The 22,655-nt window shown below is 43.4% G+C and overlaps 1 protein-coding gene across 2 annotated transcripts; it reads left to right on the plus strand.

Moving 5' to 3' along the window:
- The first annotated feature begins 7,993 nt into the window (after nucleotides 1–7,993).
- On the plus strand, nucleotides 7,994–19,156 carry LOC147897788 (E3 ubiquitin-protein ligase AIRP2-like). Of its 2 annotated transcripts, none has more exons than XM_087380243.1 (5): nucleotides 7,994–8,625; nucleotides 8,841–8,997; nucleotides 9,175–9,241; nucleotides 9,403–9,637; nucleotides 18,725–19,156. In XM_087380243.1, exons 1-5 carry the CDS (start codon nucleotides 8,540–8,542, stop codon nucleotides 18,933–18,935), a joined length of 756 nt encoding a protein of 251 aa, XP_087236369.1. In that variant the 5' UTR covers nucleotides 7,994–8,539; the 3' UTR covers nucleotides 18,936–19,156. The 2 variants fall into 2 exon arrangements, with proteins under 2 accessions (XP_087236369.1, XP_087236370.1); XM_087380244.1 differs by having other exon boundaries at nucleotides 8,841–8,991.
- The last annotated feature ends 3,499 nt before the right edge of the window (nucleotides 19,157–22,655 follow it).

Genomic DNA, 22,655 nt, shown 5'->3' on the forward strand with positions numbered 1-22,655 from the left:
TTTTGTCACCTACAGATATATTGGGGTTGTTGTTTGTAGTATACGTGTAGCTTAGGACCTCGAGTCGTGTTCCGATGAGAGACGTAGGCTTAAGTGTGGTGAGCAAACATAGTGCATGCATGTGTAAAGGGAACGTGTATTGTCATGGTTGAGGTAATGAAGGCTTTCGCCTTCATTGGGGGTTGCAAGGTTTAGGAGGAGTTTAAGGGTTAGGAGGAGGTTCCAGGGTTTGGAAGAGGTTCTAGGGTTTAGAAGAGGTTCCAAGCTTAGAAGGAGTTCCAAGGTTTAGAAGGAGGTTCCAGGGTTTAGAAGGAGGTTCTAGGGTTAGAAGGAGTTCCAAGGTTTAGAAGGAGGTTCCAGAGTTTAGAAGAGGTTCCAAGGTTTAGAGTAGAGTACATGGTGGAGAACTCGTCTGCCTTGTAGATCATGGAGATTAAGGGTTGAGGAACTAAGGGTTTAGGGGGAGCATAGGAGTGGGAGAGGAAGAAGGTGTAAGAGCATGGGGGAAAGAAGAGAGAGGGGGGAGGAGGAGGAGGAGAAGGACGAGGAGGAGGAGGAGGAGGGAGGAGGAGGAGGAAGAGCGAGGAGGAGAAGGGAGGAGGAGGAGGGAGCAGGAGAGGGAGAGGATGGGTTGCAAGGTTGGAGAAGAGGGGAGGAGGAGTTGCAAGGTTAGGACATGCTTTTGGACGTGGAGTGCAAGGAAGCATGGACACTTGAGACAATTGCTTGGAATACCAAAGTAGAACTCAACACAATGCCCCAAAGAGTGTGGGCTTCATTCCATTACGGGGTATTTATACAAGTTTGAGAGCTTCTCTCTCTGCATGTAGGAATTGTAAGACATTCTCTCTCTACATGTAGAACTTGCATATAGAACTCGCATGTAGAACTCGCATGTAGGAGTTGCATGTAGAACTCACATGTAGAACTCGCATGTGGGAGTTGCATGTAGGAGTTGCATGTAGAACTCGCATGTAGAACTCGCATGTAGAACTTGCATGTAGAACTCACATGTAGGAGTTGCATGTCGAACTCACATGTAGAACTCGCATGTGGTAGTTGCATGTAGGAGTTGCATGTAGAACTCACATGTAGAACTTGCATGTAGAACATGCAAGTTGGATTTCTAAGAGGGATTATTTCTAGCCTTATGCAAGTACAAGTGGAGCTTTGCCGCTACTCTACACACACATTCTGTTCTACCTAAGTCTATGTTGGCACAGAGACAACAGCTCTGGTCACCTGTCACATCATCTACGGTCTCTATGTCCCTCGCCTAGCAGTGCTATGTCGGCTCTCTCCACCGATGCATATATATCTCATGTCGGCTAGCTCCTCCTCCTCTACCCCAGAGTGCCCTAGAGCTGAGTCAAATGCATAAAAATCAATGACCTGCCTCTGCGCTCGGTCTACCTCAGTATCCTGTGGTGCAATGGTCCCATCCTGCTGCTCTTTGATATGTCGTAGTAGTGTCTCCCTATGTTGTTGCATCTCCATCAGGTAGAGCCCAATACAGATCTGGTCCTGGAAGTGGATCTGTCGTCATGAGTGTGGGCCAAAAACCATGCCCCTCCTAGAAAAGGCACTGGTAGTGCCCTCAGATCTCATAGTAGGCTGGGCAGACACATAGAAAGTGCTCCTCTGTCTCGACCACCCCCATCGTGCACAACTTGCAAGTCCGTTGCTCTCTGGGTATGCATGCAAATCTCCCTACCTTGATCCTTAGCTGATGGGATGAGACCTGCATCTGTCCAATGGCAATCATCAGTGCATGTGAGATGACTCTGTCCTTGAGATATTGAGGTCTGATGATGAGCCCATCCTCCGATACTCTTAGAAAATGGTCATAGTAGAGCTGGGTTTTGGTGGGGAACTCCTGGTTCGCCCCCCCAAGTGTAAGATGTGTGGAGCTGGAGGAGATCTAACCGAATGATGTGGTTAATCTCCTCTCGTGGGATCAACTCGGGTAGTGCATCCATGCTATACTGAAATGGGGGAAGCCGATCCATCTGAATGCCATGATTGGCAAACCATGCGGTGATGCGTGCAAACCATGTTGTACCTACCCCACTCTCTGCTAGTCATATGGACTCCTCTAGTGCCAACCTTGGAAGTCTCTCACAAGGTAGGTCCCAAACTCTGTGGAGGAAAGTCATTGTCTAAAAAATGGCATCAACCTGGAGAGAGGTCATGGCAAACTCTTCGTGTACTATCTGATGGGGGACTGAGGGCTTACTCTGAATCATCCTAGAGCCCATAATCACTTGTAGCCTCCATTCTACTACTAAAAGATCACACCCCCAAAAAGGTGCCGCATTCATGGCAATCGGCCTCACTAGAGTGTCAAAAAGCCAACACTTTGTTGGTGGATCTTGTAAGTGTGCCTAGTAGCAATGTCGCTCTACTAGGGCCAAAGCACCATGCCCTCGTGTGAAGTCGTGCTCTAGTCATCTTGAAAACTAGCCCTGTGAAAACTGCACCCAAGTATGTGTGGGACTGCACAATCTCCACAGGTTGACTTTGGTATGTAAAGCTATGTCGGTGAAGCACTGTGTAAGAGGTGTTGAAGATCATGACCTTGGTCTTCCCAATGGTAACCATCAGGTTTCTCAGCTCACATCAAGTCTTCCTGACAGCCATCATTCAATGGAGTGCTAATCAATCAAAATGGTGTTTTGAGATGGATAAATTGCAAGGGGATTGTGTGATTCTAGTAGCAAGAGGCACCAAGAGTCATAGGAAACGACGTAGAAAATTAAGGGGAAGGAGTGACAATTGTCAAAGGGGGAGGACGACAAGACCCCCGATCCCAGCTATATAAAGGTCTCAAGGGGGGAATGACCCCAAGTATTTTCGTAGTCCCCTTTCCCTCTAATGAATCTTCTTTTAGAGAATTGCCCCAAGCACTTTCCTACCCCCTTCCCCTTTGAAGAATATTTTGTTGTAGTCTAAGTCCCTAGTGATGACCCAGTCATGGGATGCATGTATTACCTGGGCTCACAATTCTACAACACTCAACTAACCATGGCCACAATGGGAGGAGTTGCAAGATGGGGAGCCAAGTCAAATGTCTTCTCAATCAAGGGACCCTTAGGCTACCAGAGCACATGACACACCAAGTAATAGGAGTCTACTAGCCGTAGTAGGAGGCTTGTGCATGCGTTGTGAGAAACCTTCAAGCGATGGGTCCAATTTGATGACAACAAACAAACTATTGTAAAAGTAAGTGGCACAACAATGTTGGCCTCTAGTCAACCAAAACCTAGCCTATGCAACAAGCTACTAGGCACCCTAGCTAGCCTAACTAGCAACCAAGTGACTGCATACCCTAAGTCCGGATCAGAAGGCTGGGTCCGTAAAGCAATGACCAGTTGTCTGGCAAATTGAAAATTGATAAGGCAGCTAAATAGGAGGAGTTATTTTAAAGCTTGCTGAAAACTATAATTTAGATTACATTGGATCAAATTTTGAATTTGGTATTGGCTTTCAAAACCCAGTTGGTGTCTACTTTGGCAGCTAGTGAGAAGTGCCTAATGGATAAGGCAAAAGAGGAGGATCCTAAGGATCAAGAATAAGTACTAGAGGTGCATGGAGCACAAATTGAGGATGTGGATTATACTGTTCCCCTCATACAAGTTGAGTATAAATCCCAAAGGCTCCCTGAAGTTTTGCTAGAAGGGGGGTCAAGGGTGAACATTCTGTCTGAAGAATTGTACAACACTACAACAACTAGAGGAATCTTTCCCTCATTGAGTGATAATTGATCACGCAAATCACCACCAAAGGTTTCTAGAAATCCCTTCTTACATAGCAAAGCTGAAGCCATGAGATCAACCCTTTCTTTTTATAAAATCTGCACACCAAGATTTAAATCCATCATTGCATGTGGTTTGTCGTCCAAGATCCACCAAAGGTTTTCACACAAGCTGACATCACCACATAGGCCACCTCTCCCTTTCCAAGGAATCAAGTGGCTAACACACTTCCAAGCACCCGAAGCCTGAAACAACTGATGGATCTTGAAACTCTATACTTATATTCAGCAACGACCGGTGAATTATAAATAGATGGTTGTAACAAAGTAAACACCTTCCTTGCTCCATTGTTTGGGGGGTTCAGTATATGTAAATCCTGTGTATCACATGATTTCAAGGCTTAGAGTCCCCCTATCTATGAGTTTTCAATGAATAAAATGCATCTTATTTCTAGTCAAATTGTGAATACTCCCTTTAAATGATACCCTTTTGTACATAAGAGAAGTGTTAAAAGAAGTTTTAAAATTTCATTCAATAGAACCCACATGCTGCGCTTACATATTTATGAGTCCCCGCCCCACCCCAAACGAGCTCCATTGTTTTGTGTGTGTGACAAGTGAGTGATGTTGCTAGAGTGAGTATTCTATCTCGAGCTGAGGTGTGAGTGTCTGTGCAGCCCGCAACTATTTGTATTGGCCGAGGCCTTCTTTTATTACTAATACAAGTGATTGCATATTTGACTATCTGCTCTTGTATTACTGGTGTTGATAGCTTGTATGCTCTTTTACCGATCTTCATACGACTTTGCACACATATCACAAACCCTATTAGTTCCCCATACTATAATCGGCTGTCTTTCCAAATGAAAGAAAACTAAATGGGCATTTAGAACCCCTCTAGATACAGAAACCTTCTAGCGATTCCCAAGGTGTCCACATGGCTTTCATAGTCCTGAGCAAGTGGTCAAGCAAAGTTCATCAACAAAGAGGGTAGACAACTTTTCATACTTTACATCTGATGGGCCTGGTATAACCAAAATGTCTTTCAAGAAGGCAGAGACCAGCTCTCTTCATTGTGTCAGAAGCTCTAATAATCTATTTACCCATAAAGTGTGTATTAGACCATTCCAAATTAACAATTCCTAAACCACCCTCAATTTTAGTAACATGATCTCCCACCTAACCCTTGGCAACCTTTTTACTATTTTCATCACCTCCCCAAAGAAAGGTTCTAAACATTGAGGTTAGCTTGAGTAGCCCTAACTTAGAAGAAGACTAGCAGGATAGAAAGTAGATGACTAAGGGATACATGAAATGGATTAAAACAAAGTTTCTTCTTGAAAGAGCAGGCTGGAGACCTTGCCATTTTAAGAGCTTGTTGTTAATCTTTTCAATCATCCAATCCCATCTAGACTTCATTGAACAATGAAAACCCATAGGGATCCCTAAAAGTCTAAAGGACACCCCTTTAGGAATCTCCTTACATCCTTGATAGAGCCCGAAGTTACTCAAGAATTCCAAGATCTTCCCAACTAACGCTTCATTAAAAGGAATGTTTGTATCATCACCAAATTCTTGACAAATATCCTATCTATCATTGGATATTTGAATGCCCTTAATCTATTCTCTTTCAACGTTTTCCTGAATCAACCAACCCAGGGGGGATAGAGGATGTCTCACATGCAAGAAGGTACTTACAATTAGTTGCCACATAGCACTCACAGGTGTCTCAAGCCTAGCATATGACTACAAACTTAGACACCCTACTTAGAACATATCTCCCACATAGAATCACTAAGTATGGTTGCTATGATCATCCATTTCTCAACATTTTTTTGGAAAATGTTCATGTTATTGAACTTCCAGTTACCATACCTGTTGCAATCCAATTTAGTGTTTTGGTCAAGGAAGATGATATCATGTAATTTTTCCATACCTTTAAGTTTAATGTAGAAATGTTCATTTGAGAAGTTTAGGCTTTGAAACTATAGCTTTTAGTGTAGGGAACTTGTTTTTTAATATGGAGTTATTATATAATATGGTCAAGATATGGCCAAAATAGTGAAAAAGGTGCCTGAGGTTTACAATTATGCCAAAAAATTCACTATTCTATCTTTAAAAATTCTCAAATGATTTCTCATTAAGTGGTTGAAATGTTGATAAAGATTGGGTCCAATTTGGAGTCGCTTTTACTCTTTATGCTTCTTCAAATTTAGGTTAAAAAGGAAGAAATTTAGGGCTCTTTTCATCTTAAGGACATTGCCTTAGTGTGAACAGACTTTAGGTCTTTAGTTGACTAGACCTAATGAGGTTTAGTCATGCTAACCAAGGTAGCTTGACTTACTTAAAATGATTGACGCTAGGAATGTTAAATTAACTTATTCAAAGTTAATTAAATCCAATTTTCTATTCAATGAGTGGAATGAATCTATATCGAGCCATGAATAAAATTTAGTAAGATGCGTCTTACTAAAGGACAAATATGAACATGGATGATGTCATAGGCGTAGTAAATGACCATGGGCACTATCTTTGTGGGAACATTGGTGATGTGATGGGCTTAGTAAATGCATTATTCTCAAGCATGGCAATCAAATTATGGTTATATTAAAGATGTGGACCAAGTGTAGGCACATTAGCCTGGATGTGTCGACTTATGTGATGACAAAACTCTCCACATTTAAGTCGTGATGATTGTATGCAAAGTGGGATCCCAAAAGTAAGCTTTTTATAAGATAAAAGTGTTATCTTTTGAGCAAAATGATGAAGTTGGCATTATTACTAACCTTATTGGTAGGTGGTAGTTGTAATTATCAAGGTTATGCCTTGGCCCAAAAAACTGGTTGGAAGTTATTATGGCACGTCTCTAACATATGTGTAAGGGCTCGAGGAGCATACCTAGTTGCACACATCAACTGGATATGTGAAATTTGCATAATCATGAATATACAATAATGTACTTAAAATGGTTGCAAAAGAGATATAAAGGCTTGATTCTTTTTTGCAAGAAATACTGGCTTGATTTCACTTCTTAACATCTCAAAGTAAGTGGGGTCTTGGTAGAACAACTATGGCGGCCTTGAAGGTGGGTGCCAATCCAAGCACTAGCCCAAAGCCTCAGAGGCCTCTTTTGGAGACCGAATGCTACTCGAGAGATATGCTTGCCTTCTTTGGAGCAAGCCATGTGGGTACTTTAAAAAAAAAGCAAGGATGCTCTTATGCTTTTATGCATGCTTAAATATAGGTCAAGATGCGCCATGGGCACTCGACGACAGTCACTCTTGGTGAAGAGGTAAAGATCAAGTGAATTAAGCCTAACTTTCAAAAAAATTATATGTATTGCTTTAGACAATCACATGTGTTGCTACATATGCGACCAACTAGTTTAGCAACCCAGATTAAGGTGTCCAATAGAAGTATGCAACTGACAAGTTTTTGGCTCGATGTGTGCATGGCTAAGATTAAATATTGATAGGTGACACAAGGGGTTGGGACCTGAGGGGAGGCAAGAATAAAGGATATTTGAAAATGCTTACAATTCTCATGTGTAGACACACCACAAAGATTCTCAAATTGGATTTTATGCCATGTGTTTTTGAGAATGCTTACAATTCTCATGTCTAGACACACTAGAGTGTTTTAAATTCATATTGAAGAGACTAGGAAATGAAAAATATGCAATGTTAGGAATGATGGGTAGAGTTTGCAAGCAGAGGTATAAGAAGACTAGTCAAGCCACAAAGTATAATAGTCTAACCCGATCTGGGATGATGTGTAAGGGTGGCAAGTCAATGTCTCTTTAATTGGGATTTGTCCACTTCATGGGGTGCTAGCTTGTATCAAACAACTCTCGTCCAGTCACCCCTATGTGCTGTTTAGTACACAGTTCTATCCTCACAAGGGGTAAGGGCGACGAACCTAGAGGAGTGGACTCCACCATAAGAGGAAGGCCAAGGTGAGCGCAAAGAGAGAGGTCATATCCACATCCAACAATGTTGTTGACTAGTACAATGGAGAAGAGGAGAAGAAGAAGAAGAAGAATTTTTTTGAAGTGAGGAAACAAGGCAGGGTGGGGACGGGGTCATGAGACATCGATCCTGAGGATCATCAGAACATGTTGGCGAAAAGGCAAGGCCCGATCCTGAGGATCACAACAAGGAGTCAGAGTTGGGCCAAAAAAAAAAAAAGAGGAGTAAATAGAAAATTGGGAAAAAAAACACAAAAAAAGGTCGTCTTCCTCATTGCAACCTGTGGAGGGTTATACAGAGTAAAAATTGGGAATTGTAAAAGCTTGAGCTTTTTTGGCAAACAAACTCAGAGTTTTTGGCTATGGCGATCGTCTTCCCCCCCTCATTTCTCTCCCAATTTCCTCTGATCCCTCGCCTCTTCATCCTTTGAAGCTCTTGCTTGATTGCTTCCTTCGTTTTTTGCGTATCGCACACGCATTCGATCAGACTGTTGCTCCCTCAGCACCATCGAGGCTTTTCGCCTCCCTTCACCACCATGCACGTTTAGCGCAATCGATGCTGCATCCGCAACGGAATGCGCTTCGGGAATTCGGCACAGAACGCTTCCATTTCATGCGCTTTGGACTTCGGCAGGCCCGATTTTCTGGCGGAAGCCAAGCTGTTGCGATTACCTTATGAACGCCTTTCTCAATGGAAGACGAGGCCAGAAGCACATGGTTCAGCGCAAAAGTGTCGTAGTATCGTCCCATTTGTAACCAGAATTGCGTAGATCGAGGGAGTGGATTAAGGGGTAACAACGATAGAAGATAAAGCAACCATGTTCCTGCTCGGCACGGGCCAAGGTAAATCATTTAAGGAGTCGCTCAAGTCCTTGGAAGCGGACATTCAGCACGCCAATACACTGTGAGATTTTTCTCTGGTCCTTCTCTCGTGCAGCTTCTGAAACTTCGCTCACGGTGACCGCATGCGGGGATGTATTGTATTTCAATTTTCTGGCGCGATTTCTCCGTTTATCTGTGGTGAAAAGAGTTCAGGAATGATTTTACCTCCTTTTTAAACTGCTGTGTGGTTTTGTCGTAGATTTGACAGCAGTTTCAACTATTCATACCTTGCTGCAGGGCATTAGAGTTTCCAAGAGAATACGACGGAGCATGCTTGCAAATGCGACTATCCTATAGCCCTGCTGCACCATTTTTCTTGTTCTTAGTGCGCTGGACTGACTGCAGCCTTGCTGGCGCTCTCGGTCTCCTGCGCATATTGATATACAAGGTGCAGGTTGAATCTGTTTCTCCCCCTTTTTTGTGTGTATTCCGTCAGGGGCCTGCAACTTAGAGAGAAGCCGGCCATATACCGAGGCTGACTTTAGATGTTTCTTGAGGGGGTCTCAAAAGCTACGCAAGCTTTACAATTTTTGTTCATGATTTGTTTGTGGTTGCATTTTTTCTTATTCAGGTTTATAAAGATGGGACAACCACCATGTCCACATACGAGAGGAAATCGAGCCTTAGGGAGTTTTATGGTAATTTCGTAATGAACATACGTGGCTTCTATGGGACATTATTTAAAGATGTGTTTTCTACCTTTGAAATGCACACTGATCAACAATCGATCAGTTTCTGTCACATGCCGAATATTTTTCTATGGCACGAATTGATTGCTTTTCTTGACATTTCAATGCAGCCTATATATTTCCTTCCTTGCAGCAGTTGCAAGGAGGTATAACGGAAATGGAAGAATTAAAGCAAAGAGCTATCTGCATGGATAGATTCAAGAGAAAATGTGACGAGGCCAGGGCAAGTATGTCGGATCTTGACTTAGAGTGGGAGCAAGAATGTGGCATCTGTATGGAAAACAATACCAAGGTTGTATTGCCTGATTGCAACCATGCGATGTGTATCAAATGCTTTAGGGACTGGTACGTTCATTTCCCATTTTGGAAAGAGGAATCTACTTTTCTCTGTAGGAAAAACTAGTTGTTTGGACTAAGTTTTGATTACAATAATTGTATGCTCATTCATGCAGGCACGTGTGTATGTGGGGGGTATGTGTGGGCTGTGGGCTGACTGAAGTTTTGACCACAATGCATGCATGCCTGCGTGTTTGCACCTCCATGTGATAGCGCATTATCACACATGTGATGCTGATCTGCATTCTTTTTGACACAGTTGGTGGGAGTTCATTATTACAGGTCCCTTCTATGCATGATGGGTGACTATCATAAGACTTGAGGTTGCACCTCTGACTGGAGTTTGGGCATCTTCTTATATTCCTGTAGATATATACACAATATTTGGTGCATGATTTATATGCTAATTTTGACCAGCCTTTAACATCTCACATGACAGATCTGGATATCAATGATATCAAAGAAAACTCTGCTCATTGACCATAATGTCTTGTTGGCATGTGTCAATACTTTACTGCAGAGCCCAGTGATGAAAGCTGTAAGGTGAATGCATGCAATGATATGAACTACATGTTGGAGGAATAACAGCAGGGGAGATACTTGCAAGTTGTGGCCATAGAAGATGTACAACTAACTGAACTGTTTTATTTTGTTCCATTACTGGGATTCTAGTAGATGGGTGTAGGGCTTTTACACGCTGATCTGAATTGACGTAGTTGGTGCAGATTCATTATAGAAGGTCTCTTCTATGCACGATGGGTGACTATCATAAGGCTTGGATTGCACCTCTGTTCTGCATTTTCTTGTATTCATGTAGATATTTATATAATATTTACTGCATGGTTAATATGCTAATTTTGACCAGCCTTTAACATTTCAGATGACAGATCTGGAAATCAATGTGATATTATGCATCTGTTATGCATCTGTCAATACTTTACTGCAGATCTCAATGATGAAAGCTGTAGGTGACAGCTTGCTATGTATACAAATTACACCTCGGAGAAATAGCAAGAGGGGAGATGCTTGCAAGTTGCGGCCGTAGAAGATGAACAACTAACTGAGCTGTTTCATTGAGTTCCCTTATGAGATACAGGTCGATGGGTATATTTGTTTCACTAACGTATGCATTCAAGCTTCATTGTAGCATATGCTAACAAGTCGTTTGGTATTAACTGCTGTATAGATGGCAGGGTGCTGTCTGTCATTGCCTTACTCACATATATATTCAAAGCAAAACTCCTGAACTGAGGGCTTCCTTGCAGCTGCTTGGCTGATGGATGAGTTGTTGCTGAATAACGGCTGAAGTCCTTGTATTGAGCTGGGAACCCCGCTGACTGAAGATGATTGACATTGGTCGGATCTGACTGTCCTAATTGGTGGACCTGTCTGTTCAGGTCTACTGCTGATGTGGCCGACTTGCCTGTGTAGCTCTTGATGCTGCCTCTGGACTTCCTGGACCCTACGTGGGGAGCAGCCCTCTGGCTCCTGATCCATTAGGGGAGGTGCCCTCTGGCAAGGTGGAGGGAGTAGATAGGATTAGATGTCACATCCAAAAAGTCCATACAAAGGGTGGGGAGGTGGACTTATATAGTCTCCCTGCACACTATCTCCGTTTTGCCCTTCTCTAGGCCTAAACATCCCCTAGAGAAATTAGCCTAACCCTCACTATTTTGGCCCAATCTTGCATCCATCCCTCCTCAAAAACAAATTTGTCCTCAAAATTGCAGGTGATGTTTGAATCAGGTTTGCAAAGTTCTATTTCATCTACCGCAAGTTCTATTTGTAGATTCTTTGCTGTATGAAATTTGCTGTAGACATGTCGAAGTCAGAAACTTCTTCAGCCTCTATTCTTCATACTTCCTCCTCTAGTCATGTTCCCTCTTATACCATCCCTAACTTTGGAGAGTCTAGGAAGCTGGATGGGACAAATTACCCCATTTGGAAGGTAAAAATCCGAAGTCACCTTGTGGCCCAGAAGCTGCCCAGAAGCTGTGGAAGCTCACAATGGGAGTGGACGCGAAGCCGGAGGATGTTCTAGAAAACAAGGGCAGGATTCTTGTACCGGTGGACAAAGATGAACTCGAAGCATGGTAGGATAGAGATGCCCAGGCCCTGGCTTTAATCACAGGGACTTGGACTCTGTTTTTTCTCATATTCAGATGGTAGATATTTAGTGGAGGTGGGGGCCACTCTGAAGGACTTGTCCGAGACAGGTTTCACTTCTCATATGTTGATTCTACAGCAGCAGCTTTTCAATATGAGCATGGATGAGGGAGAGTCGGTACATGACCACTTGACGAACGTCAAAGTGGTACGAGATCAACTGGCATAGGTTGTTCAGAAGGTGGACTCTAGTGAGCTGGCACTGCTGAGAGTTGGGATGTTACCGCATAGCTTCAAGGGATTCATCACCACTGTGACAGACAGGAGAAAGGACCAAGCCCTTGACATTTGAAGAGTTTGGGCCCTTGTTACTGCAAGAGGAAGCTCGTGAGAAGTTGTACAACAAGGACGACGATAAAACACTTTAGGCGAAGGACAAGGCCAAGGATTCCAATGGCAGGGTCGGCGACTCAAAGAAGAAAAAGAAGGCAAATTTTTTCTATTGTGAAAAACTTGGTCATTATGCAAAGGATTGTCGAAAGAAGAAGGCAGATCAAAAGAAACAGGAGTCCAAGAGCAAGGAGGCGCCTAAGACAGACTCGACCAACGTCAGTACATGAGAGCTCTTCTTGTGCATAGAGCACTTCTTCACTCATGTAGCAAGTGATAACAAGGAGGCTTGGTGCGGCGAGCCTTTACTGCATCCACTAGAGTACGCAATTCCGAAATTCACAACAGTGCCTCAAAACACATGTTCAATAGGAAGGAGTGGCTCAAGACCGTGGAGGGGACCCATCCCGACTCGAAGGTGACCGTTGGGGATAGCTGGACACGCCCTGCCAATCTTTGCAAGAATCTGCTCTCTGTGAGTTAGGTGGATAACCATAAGATGTTAGTACTCTTTGAAAATGGAGAAGTCATTGTCATTCCAAGGGGTGGTAGCCCAAGGTCTCGAGGAGGATGGCTTATACCGGTTACATGCCTTAGTTGTTCATGGGGGGCCACGGGCACTCAAAGTTGTGGCATGAAAGGTTTGGTCATGTCAATTACGACACTCATACAGAAAAGTCGAAGATGATGGAAAAAACCTCAGGAAAAAAGTGATGCAGGCTAGAGAGAGAAATACTTTGAATGGAGTAATGGTTTGGGGAGAGAGTGCTGATGCTGCTCCGAGGCAGGGGGAGGAGAAAGAGGTGCTGCTGCTGCTCCAGCGGTGAAGAGGGGACGATTTCTGCAGAGAGAGAAGCTTGAACTGTAGAGAGAGGGTGCTGCTCCAGAGAGAGAAGCCTAGACTGTATAGAGAGAGAGTGCTGCTACAGAAAGAGAAGCCTGGCAGAGAAGAGAGAGCTCCTGCACCAAGGAGGGAGGAGGACAGAATTGGAGGTGGGAATTTGTGTGGAATGAGCGAGGGGAGGCCCTTCTTTCATAGGACCGGCTCATAGTGGGGGCTGGGCTGGCCCAATTTGGCATCTTTTTCAGCCCACCAAACCCTAGACTTGCCCCTCTCCTCCTTGCCACTTGCCCCCTCTTATTGTCAAGTGGCTGGGTTAGGTGGCCCTGCAGCCATTTCAGCCTGCAGCTTGCCACGTGTCACCTAAAACCCCTAAAAATTCAAACTTGTTAGAATTGAATTTTGACTCTACCGACGGGTTTCTAGCAGGTAGTCCTAGACATTGACCTATTCTAAAATCATTTTTGAGTTTGGAGATACTGGATGCCCCTCCCAAGAGCAAAAAGGCAATCAAGAAGAAGCGCAGAAAGCAAAGACTTATGCATAATGATGCACCTCCAAGTGGACAGCCACCTTTAATGCCCTCAGTTGCTCTTGGTATGGGGAACGCCCCATGGGGCAGTCAGTGAATTATGAACAGCACCCATTTCACCCTCCAATGATGCACCCAGGATATTTCGGAGGAGGGTCGGTGTTCCAAGCAATGGTGGGACAGCCCACAGAAGGGCTCAGTATCCCTGGCACATACTTGGGGAGTCTTCAGCCAAGAATGCAAAATTTCCAGCAACAAATGATGGGGGGAATGCCAACATGATGTGCAAAGAGAGGGATGCACCCTGGAATGCAGATGCGGATGGTAGGAATTAGGAGTGGTTCCATGAATGGGACCTGGAATGGTCAATCCAGCCATGGGAGTTGGCAGTTATACAGAGTTTGGGCTAGATGATGCCACCACCTTATTTGCAGCCACCTGTGTATGACAACATTACACCCAAGGGCAAATTGAAAGACTATAAAGAGGGTGGGGCTGCTGTAAAATTTGAGACATTCAATGGGACACAAGACCGGCTGAAAGCATTGACTTAATGACAGTATTGCATAAGCTGGATGCCGCAAACTGTAAGAATCTCGAAGAGTACAATAAAAAGTTTTGGGAGGCCTTGCTGCCTATGAGCTCTTACAGGCATGTGGAGCTGTCTGAACAGATCGAGAAGTATTGTTGTGGGCTGCCAAAGGAAACTCGAGACTACTGCACCAAAACCAAAGTCTCCAATATGTCGCAACTGATAGAAAATGCCACCACAGCTTATGCTCTCCTGCAGGGCAAGACTTCGGGCTTCAAGAGCAACAACTAGAACGCCCCTAAAAATTCCAAGAAGTGTGGGCAGTTTTCTAAGGCTCAGCATGATATTAAGCCAGTACCAAAGAGCATTGAGGAATGGCAAGCCTTATATGAAGCTGGAAAGTGTTTGCTTTGCAAAGAGGAGGGACATCAGGCCAAAGATTGTCCCAATTGTAAATGAAAACAACCTATGGGAGCTTAAGAAGCGCAAAAGGACAGCCACACACGCTAAGAGTATTGTTTTTTTTTTCCTTTGGTAAGCAGTAGTAATTTTGGTATGGATTATTGTAACAGCCAGAAACTAGAGAGTCTCCTCTTTCTAGGCTGCATTGTTATTTGCAGGATGGTTATTCCCTTCTAGTTTTACATTGTAATTTGCAGGATGATTCTTCCCTGCCAGTTTTGTTGCTTTTTGTACCAGCCAAAACATGGAGTCTCCTCTTTCTAGGCTGTATGGTAAATTGCAGGATGAGTATTCCCTGCTGGTGTTGGATTGCTCTTGTTGCCCAGCATGGCTAGAGCAGCAAATCCATGTATCACATGCCTGGTCTGGATGCTTTTGTTGCCCGGCATGGCTCGAGCAGTAAATCCATTTAGTACATGCTAGTTTGTGTTTGATTCGAACCATGAGGCAAGGATCCAAGTGTACCATAGATTGGCTGAACCGATTCAGCTCGCGGTGATGCAAGTTTGAAAGGATATCGAGTATCGAGATCTATGTTCCTAGGATCCAATATTGCCATGTGTGTGTGGTTGAAGTTATTGGAGGAGAGTGAACTAGCAAATTTCACTCAGAGTGGCGTAGTCCACTCAGTTGTTGTGCTTTGAGCTGATTTTGGTTGTAGCTCCTTTAGGCTCAGTAGAGCATAGGCGTGGAGCATTGCTTGATGCTCAAGAGGGGGGTAGTTCCTCCACTCCTTTGTCAACAGACAGGATGATGGTATCTAGAAGTCGCTTGGTGACACTATATGTCACACCCGATGTACTACTTGCTGTGCTGGCCTGCTGGGCACTGTTTTCGAGGCATTTCTGCTGCTAAACAGGTTCCCTATCCCTATCTGGCCGTTTTTCTTATGTTGTCCTCCTGCCTTGTGAATCTGCTGCCCCCTGGAGGTGTTCTAGCTTGGAACAGAGCACTTGGGAGCTGGTTGAAGTCATTTGAAGCTGGTTTGAGTTATCTTGTCACTATACCTTTCATTTTGATTGCATTTGGTCATTTTAGAAGCTTGTTGTTGCTCCATTTGCTGTTGGAAGCCCCCTCTTGGCAATTCAGGCTGTGAATAGACACCCAGTTACAGAGGGTATAACTAGATGGAGCCAGCGGGGCAGTGTGTGAATTTCTTTCTGTTTTGGGGTTACTCGTTTAGTGTGAGAACTGTGTTGATGCAATGTCGCCCCGAGAGGCTGGCCAATGGATTGTGGGATAGCTAGACCCTTAGAGCAAGTTGGATGCTTTGTGGAATGCCTGGACATGGGCATTTTGAGTCTATGAAATGAGTAGGGTTTGGCTACGATGCCAAACAACAAGCTATAATGCTTGGGAGAGTTTATGTTACTTGGGCATTATTGAGCTAGGATACTTAGAAGTGTGTTGTGTGTGGTGTCTTTCATTTCATGTAGCTACAAGGTTTAAACCTTGTTTGAATGATCAGTTGTAATGGTGACAAGCCCGGTAGGGATGAGCTTATTTTTGTTGTGATTTGATCATAGACTCCCTATTCGGATCAAGGGAGGGTGTTGGAGAGGTGATCCTCCTTGGAGTGGTAGCAAGACTAAGGTATGAATGGTGCTTGTGGATTGGCTGTTGCTTGCTGTTCGACACTTGGTCATTGGACCATGAATTAGATCACGTGTGATTGGAGGGTTGAGCATGTTGTGGACACTTGGCAGTTCTGGAGAAAGAAGTAGACGTTGCATGGAGGCGGTGATCGGGTGGCGGTGTTCCCTGGCAGCTACAAAGGTCTTCACATAGAATAGTCTGGTCCTTTTGTCGTGATCATGAGTTTTAGAGCCGTGAGTCGAGGTCTAACTCCATCGAGTTTAGGCGCAGATTCTGATTGATAATAGACTTTTAAGTTTTGGGCTCTATCTCTATGCTTGCTTGTGATACGTGACTGTTTATTGTGTGTCTCTTTTCTTTGTATATGTGAGGAGTGGATCTCAACTGCATGCAATTATTTCGTTCTGAATTTCATCACGAGCTGCTTGCACTGCAGCATGTGAGACATTGCGGCTCAAGTGGATACTTGAGGATATGGATGTGACTCAGGAGGAGGCAACGGTGGTCATGTGCGACAACCAGAGTTGCATAGCCATCGCGACGAACCCAGGGTTTTATGCACAGCCGAAGCACATCAAAGTCCATTACCACTTCGTACGGGAACTCATCATCGACGACATCATGGAGTTGATGTACTGGCCGACGACGGACAACCTTTCCGATGTATTTATGAAGGCTCTCCCATGGAAGCAAATGGAACTCCTCGTTCGACGCATGGGGATAAGCGCACAGTGGCGTCATTGAGAAGGGGTGTTGGAAGTCAATGTCCCTCACATGTGAGCCCCCATGTGAGGAGAACATGGGGGGGCATATGACTGTGAGGAGGGAGGGATAGTGGGGACCTATTTTGGATGCAGGACAGTAGCACAAAAGGGGTGGAAGGAAGGCCACAAAGGGCAGGGCAGCAAGCCCTAGTGAACCCCTTGGCAGCCCCTTTTATGGGCTGCCCAGGAGGGGGGCTGTTTTGGGGCAGAGAAGGCCGGCTGGCTTGCAAACCAAGTGAAAAGTCGGCCAATTGCAGGGCCTTCCAGCCCCCTATAAAAGGGACCCCTTGCCCCCCTCATTCTCCATCAGCCACTGAAGCTTGAGAGGCAGTGCGAAGCAGTAGTAGTCTATTAGAGAGGTCCATATATTGCCCAGCCCCTTGCTGGATATCTTGTGCTTACCTTGAGCTTGGTTTTGCCCACAGTTTAGTGGAGGAATACACTCAGTTCTCTCTCACATTCTCTCTCTTGTATAAGCTGTCTATACTGTATCTTTTGAGTGAGGTTCTCTTGTGTGGTCTGCATCACTGAGCGTGAGGCAGAGCTGTTCCTATTCCGCAAAGGTTGTGAGGTTCGAGAGATTCTATCCTTCATTTCCAACACATCTTACAGAATGAAAGTGAGAGAAAAGATGCACACGATTGTGGAAGATGAACAAGTATCTAGCTTTTAATTCGGGATACTTATAGATTAGGGTTTGTGCTGAGTTCCTTTTGGGAGTGTTTTTGAGCTTACATATGCTGTATTGTTTGCAACTTAGTAAAAAACCTAAGAGTAGGCATCGATTTCTGCACTCACCCTCTCCAGAGGTGGATAGGGCACATGTTTTTGACGGTATTGAATGTTTGAGTCATCAAAGTGGATTCTGATGTTTACACCAAATAGTTACATTTTGCTCACGTAAATAGTTGCGAGTCTCCTTGCTCTACTCTTCTTTGAATCCTGCAGCCCTTTTAAGTTCTGGTACTGTTTTAACAACATAGGAAAAATGGACAGTTAGGGAAGAAACCTTCCCTACAGCTGAGCAGTCTCTGAGTAACAGAGGAAGCTGGAGCCTGGGACAGCAGTTCGTGCCCCAAGGCGTTTTGGATGCACTTTGAAAATCTGTTTCAATTTTTTTTTTTTGGCCAGCACAGACTGAATCCAAGGTTTCACCACCCCTTGGTTGCATGTTCTATCAACAATCGTATGCTAAAAGTCGTTTGTAATTGTTCAAAACTTGAGAAACGCGTTCCTAGGTTTTTCAGGGTAGTAGGCAGAAACGGGTGTACATGTGTATTATACTAGTGCCACACTACTCTTAAGCCGGATACATTGGCTATCAAGGTTTACATCAGGGGCTTGTAATGAATGTCAAAGGAGTAGATAGGTATCCACCTTCATGTAGCTAAAAGAGACAGACCTGGCTCAGTTCACCTATACGGATTGGTGGTGAAGCATATCGAGGGAATGCGATATTAACTTGTCTATAGGCATACTGCAGAATGGTATAGGCATCCATTCATTCGGTATGTGGGTAAATGCTTCATATCTCTTGCAGCCTTCATCCACACCTTATGTTGGTTTAAGTAGACATGCATTTAGTATATTTAGGTACATAAATTTTCATTGACAGAATTGCAGAGGAGAGCAGACAGCCTCCTCTTTTGTTTTTTATTTAATAGTATCTTTTGGTTTTTTTTAAAATAAAAAAACGAAAGGACATGAGGCACATAATTGTCTGTTGAAACTCACGAGTCCTGTTTTCTAGGAGGTGGGGGGTGTTTGACTTTTAATGTTTTGGTTGATTCCATTGGTTGCCAATTCCATTTCCCATCTTCTTGATCTGCCATTCATGGACCGTTTACATCTGTGCTTATGGATAATGATGCAGGCATTCTCGTTCTCAGTCATGCCCATTCTGCCGAGACAGCTTGAAGCGAGTCAATTCCAGGGATCTTTGGGTTTTTACAGAACTCTGGGAAGTACAAGACACAGCCACATTAACAAAGGAAAATTTAAGGAGGCTTTTCACATACATAGACAAATTACCACTCCTGGTTTCAGAGAGCGTCTTTGCTGTATACGAGTCACATTTGAAGTGAAGTGAAGCTCCTGTATATATGTATATGCTTTCTAAACTCCTCATTTAAGTTGGCAATTATGATAAACGTACATATTCTGCCCGATTTGCAGAAATGACCCATGAGGACTCTTTTCGGCAAATATACTTGGAGGAGGACGTTTAATGCTACAAAGGCTGCTCATGTATGTATGTCTCTTCAATATATAGGAGAAAGTGGCTTTTCTCCAATGAAGATTGTACTTGCAGATATTTTCACAAAAAAAGAAAAGTTTATTGTCTCGTGCTCCTTGAAATTTCCATTAACATATTTTGCTTGTGGATTCTGTAGAGTAAAGCTACTTTTCATGTCTGCATGCTGCATGCATGCATGGGTGTGAGGGTGGCTATGTGCATGTGCACTCGAACATTGACACATGCGGGTCCATGCATGCATGCATGCAAGCATGTGTGTGGATGTGTGCACATGCATGTGATTGAGGCAGGATCTAGGGTGTGGGTGTGTGGTCATGCATGTGATTGAGGAAGAATTCAGGCAGACACATTGAACAAGCATTATTGTGAGAATTAGAGGAGCAGCAGGAATGCCACTTACAGAAATAAGCAGATGAAGTTGTAACATTTTTTGGTTTAGAAGGAGCAATTGGCAGTTACATTTCAGTGTGTGCTCTATACGCTGCTGCTTTAATAGCTATTTCACTTGGTCTTTGCTCAACTAAAGTTTAAGGGAAATGAATGATTATATTATTGATGAAACCGAAATAAGTTTTTTTTAAAGCCTGACTTTTAAAATACCAGAATTTCCAGAACTTTATACGTACTACAAGTTTCAAAGGAGACAATCCTAACCTCAGCAAGCAACGCCCTAGGTGCCCAACAACACTTTTTTCTATGAGCTCTATCGGACTAAGCTGGGGAATTACTGCCAAACTTATTTTCGCCCCAAAGAGCACTCCCTATTTATGCTTTGAAAAAGGACCAACCATACAAATTTGACAACCAAGGGTGGTTGATCGAGGAAGAAAAGCCAGAAAACCTTGTTCTCCAACCACCGTTTTTAGAGAACCCAGCACACTGTTTAGGGCGTCTCAGAAACGAGCTAAGCAACTAGGGTGGAGGGCTATACATCTAGCGATTGCCACAGTTTGTGAATAAGTTCCCATATGATGCGCAATATCCTATGAGATAGCAACTAGGGTGGTTGTCGGGGAACCATATGGCCTCCCACCACAAAACTGCAACGAGCAACCCAAATGTTCCAAACAGTAATTCTAGACATGTCTCCCGGCTAATAATGGCAATGGACGTCGTCAGGAAGGAGGTGTCGCCATCATGTGTCTCAATTCATAAGGCTTATTATCCTTGAATAGGTCAAGTTGATGGAGAAGGCATAACCTCTCTCCTTTAGCCAAGTAGCCATCTCCCAAATGTTGAATCCTTTTTGTCTTGGCAACAATTCGTAGGGACCCCAAAGAGATCCTTTGTGTTGTGGTCGGATGCGGCAAAACATGGTTGACGTGTTTTCCTAGCTTGTCACGAAGCCTCTGGGAGTCCCTGTTGCCCTTCACAAGCTAGCTAGTCTACCATAAATTGTTTGTCACTCCTTGGTTCACTTTCTTTATTTAAAATCAGACATGCGATGCAGTTTGTCATGGGTTGCAATAGAGCTAGACAGAGTTGTGAGATAGGAGAGTTGATAAACTCGGTCAAGGTACAAGGAGAAGATTGAAGGCCATTGAAACTTATGATACAATATCTAAATGTCAATGGAAGACATTTTTGCAAGGTATGCAGAATAAGAATCAACAGTAGGAAAAATGCCTCGTCGTAGAGTAGCTAGGCTCAGAAGCAGGAGATACATCGGTGCCATCAAAACAAAGAACACGAGCTATTGTCTTAAAACTGATTAGAGCATTTGAGGTAGCAACATCAGGTCATTTGAGAGACTACCAAGCTCGTGTCTTTAGAAACTTATCTTGCATCTGAAAATTCATGGAGTGTCAACTTTTCCAATGTCTAAAGAGTTGCACGCCCAAGATATCATACTAGAGATGACGTGGGCAATGGATCAACTAGCTGTAAAGAGGGAGACATTAGCTATGTTATTTTCCTTTGAAATAAACACGAAATGACTTCGGTGCACAATGTTGTCCACTAGAAGGACCAACATGATTCTAGCATTAAGTAGTTGTTGAGTGGAAGTGATGCAACCCAATGTGGGAAGCTTGTGGGCATCAACACGAAGTCATCACTGTAGTGATATTATTTTTGCACAATAAGGTGAGTTTCTCTAAACAAGAAAGATGTTTGTAGTGTGTGGAGGAGAGATAAACAGTCCGACATGCACATCATACACATGCTTGACAAGTATTTAGGACTTCCAATGTAATCATTATGCTTGTGAATTTTCATTTTCATTTGCATCTTATGAAATTGGAGAGAGAGAGAGAGAGAGAGAGAGAGAGAGAGAGAGAGAGAGGATACTCATTTGCAAGTGACCAACCCAATGGTTGAAATAAGAACCACTGTGTTGGTTGTGTTTGCTGCTATCTTTTTTCCTCCCAAATTGTTACGTTGGTTAATTATTATTTGCATCTCATGAAATTGAAAGGAGAAAGAGAGAGTTTTTTACCCATCTTGATAAACCACCCATTTTCCTACCTTGTGTGCTTCCTTGAATTTGGTGAGTTGACAATTCCTTTGAGCTAGAGTGGGGTGATGTCCAAATCTTTCTACCTTCAACTTACGTGTTTGTCTAAGGATTTTAACTCTTGTTGTCCTTCCATTGAAGTAGACCTATGCTGACATTGCATATATCCTTTACATCCCATTCAACTTGCTAGAACTTCCTGCTTAAGGCATATGATTATATCATCTATGTCTTTCTCCTTACCATCATGAAGGCAACCATCTTTTAACCTCCCAACGTGTAAGATCATTGTATTATCACTCTAGATTCTTGATCTTTTACTTCCATATAAAGATTAGCTCTATTTACTTTGTTGCTAGCATCAATAATCGTATCTTCTTTGATAGACTTACTTGATTAGTGATCATCTCCTTTAACTGTGGATACCGATTGTGGTGTTGGTGCAAATACATTGCATTTGTGTAGTACTTCTTCCACAATTTCCTGTTTTTCATTGCTCTCCATGTCCTATATCTTCCTTCCAAGAGCTGCGAGAGAGAGAGAGAGAGAGAGAGAGAGAGAGAGAGAGAGAGAGTTATTGTTTGCAAGTAACTAACCATGCGGGTTGAAGCTTCTATGCCGTTTGCTATCTTTTTCCTCCCAAATCATTATGTTGGTTTTTCTTTTACATATTTACAAAATTGGGGTGGGGAGAGAGAGAGAGAGAGAGAGAGAGAGAGAGAGAGAGAGAGAGAGAATATTTTTTTGCAAGCGTCAATTGCTACCATGTTGGTTGTCTCTACTGCTTGCTATCTTTTTTCCTCCTAAAGCAGTATGCTAGTTATTTTCCTCCCAAAGCAGTATGCTATATTTGTTTCTCCCAAAGCAGTATGCTATATTTGTTTCTCCCAAAGAAGTATGCTATATTTGTTTCTCCCAAAGCAGTATGCTAGTTTTTCTTTTGCATATTTACGAAATGGGGGGTAGAGAGAGAGAGAGAGAGAGAGAGAGAGAGAGAGAGTCTGTGTTTTGCAAGTAACCATCATAGTGGTTGACATAAACACTACCCGGTTGGTTGTAGCCAATGTGCTAGTATCTTTTTCTTCCGAAATC

The sequence above is a fragment of the Dipteris shenzhenensis genome, chromosome 10 (assembly GCF_047967505.1).
Source record: "Dipteris shenzhenensis isolate YYH24624 ecotype China chromosome 10, Dip_SZ_1.0, whole genome shotgun sequence".
NCBI lineage: Eukaryota > Viridiplantae > Streptophyta > Polypodiopsida > Gleicheniales > Dipteridaceae > Dipteris > Dipteris shenzhenensis.

Coding starts and splice junctions, on each gene's coding strand:
- LOC147897788 (XM_087380243.1), top strand. CDS start 8,540: ATGTTCCTGCTCGGCACGGGCCAAGGTAAATCATTTAAGGAGTCGCTC. Junction 8,626..8,840: donor ATTCAGCACGCCAATACACT/GTGAGATTTTTC, acceptor ACCTTGCTGCAG/GGCATTAGAGTTTCCAAGAG. Junction 9,638..18,724: donor ATCAAATGCTTTAGGGACTG/GTACGTTCATTT, acceptor ATAATGATGCAG/GCATTCTCGTTCTCAGTCAT.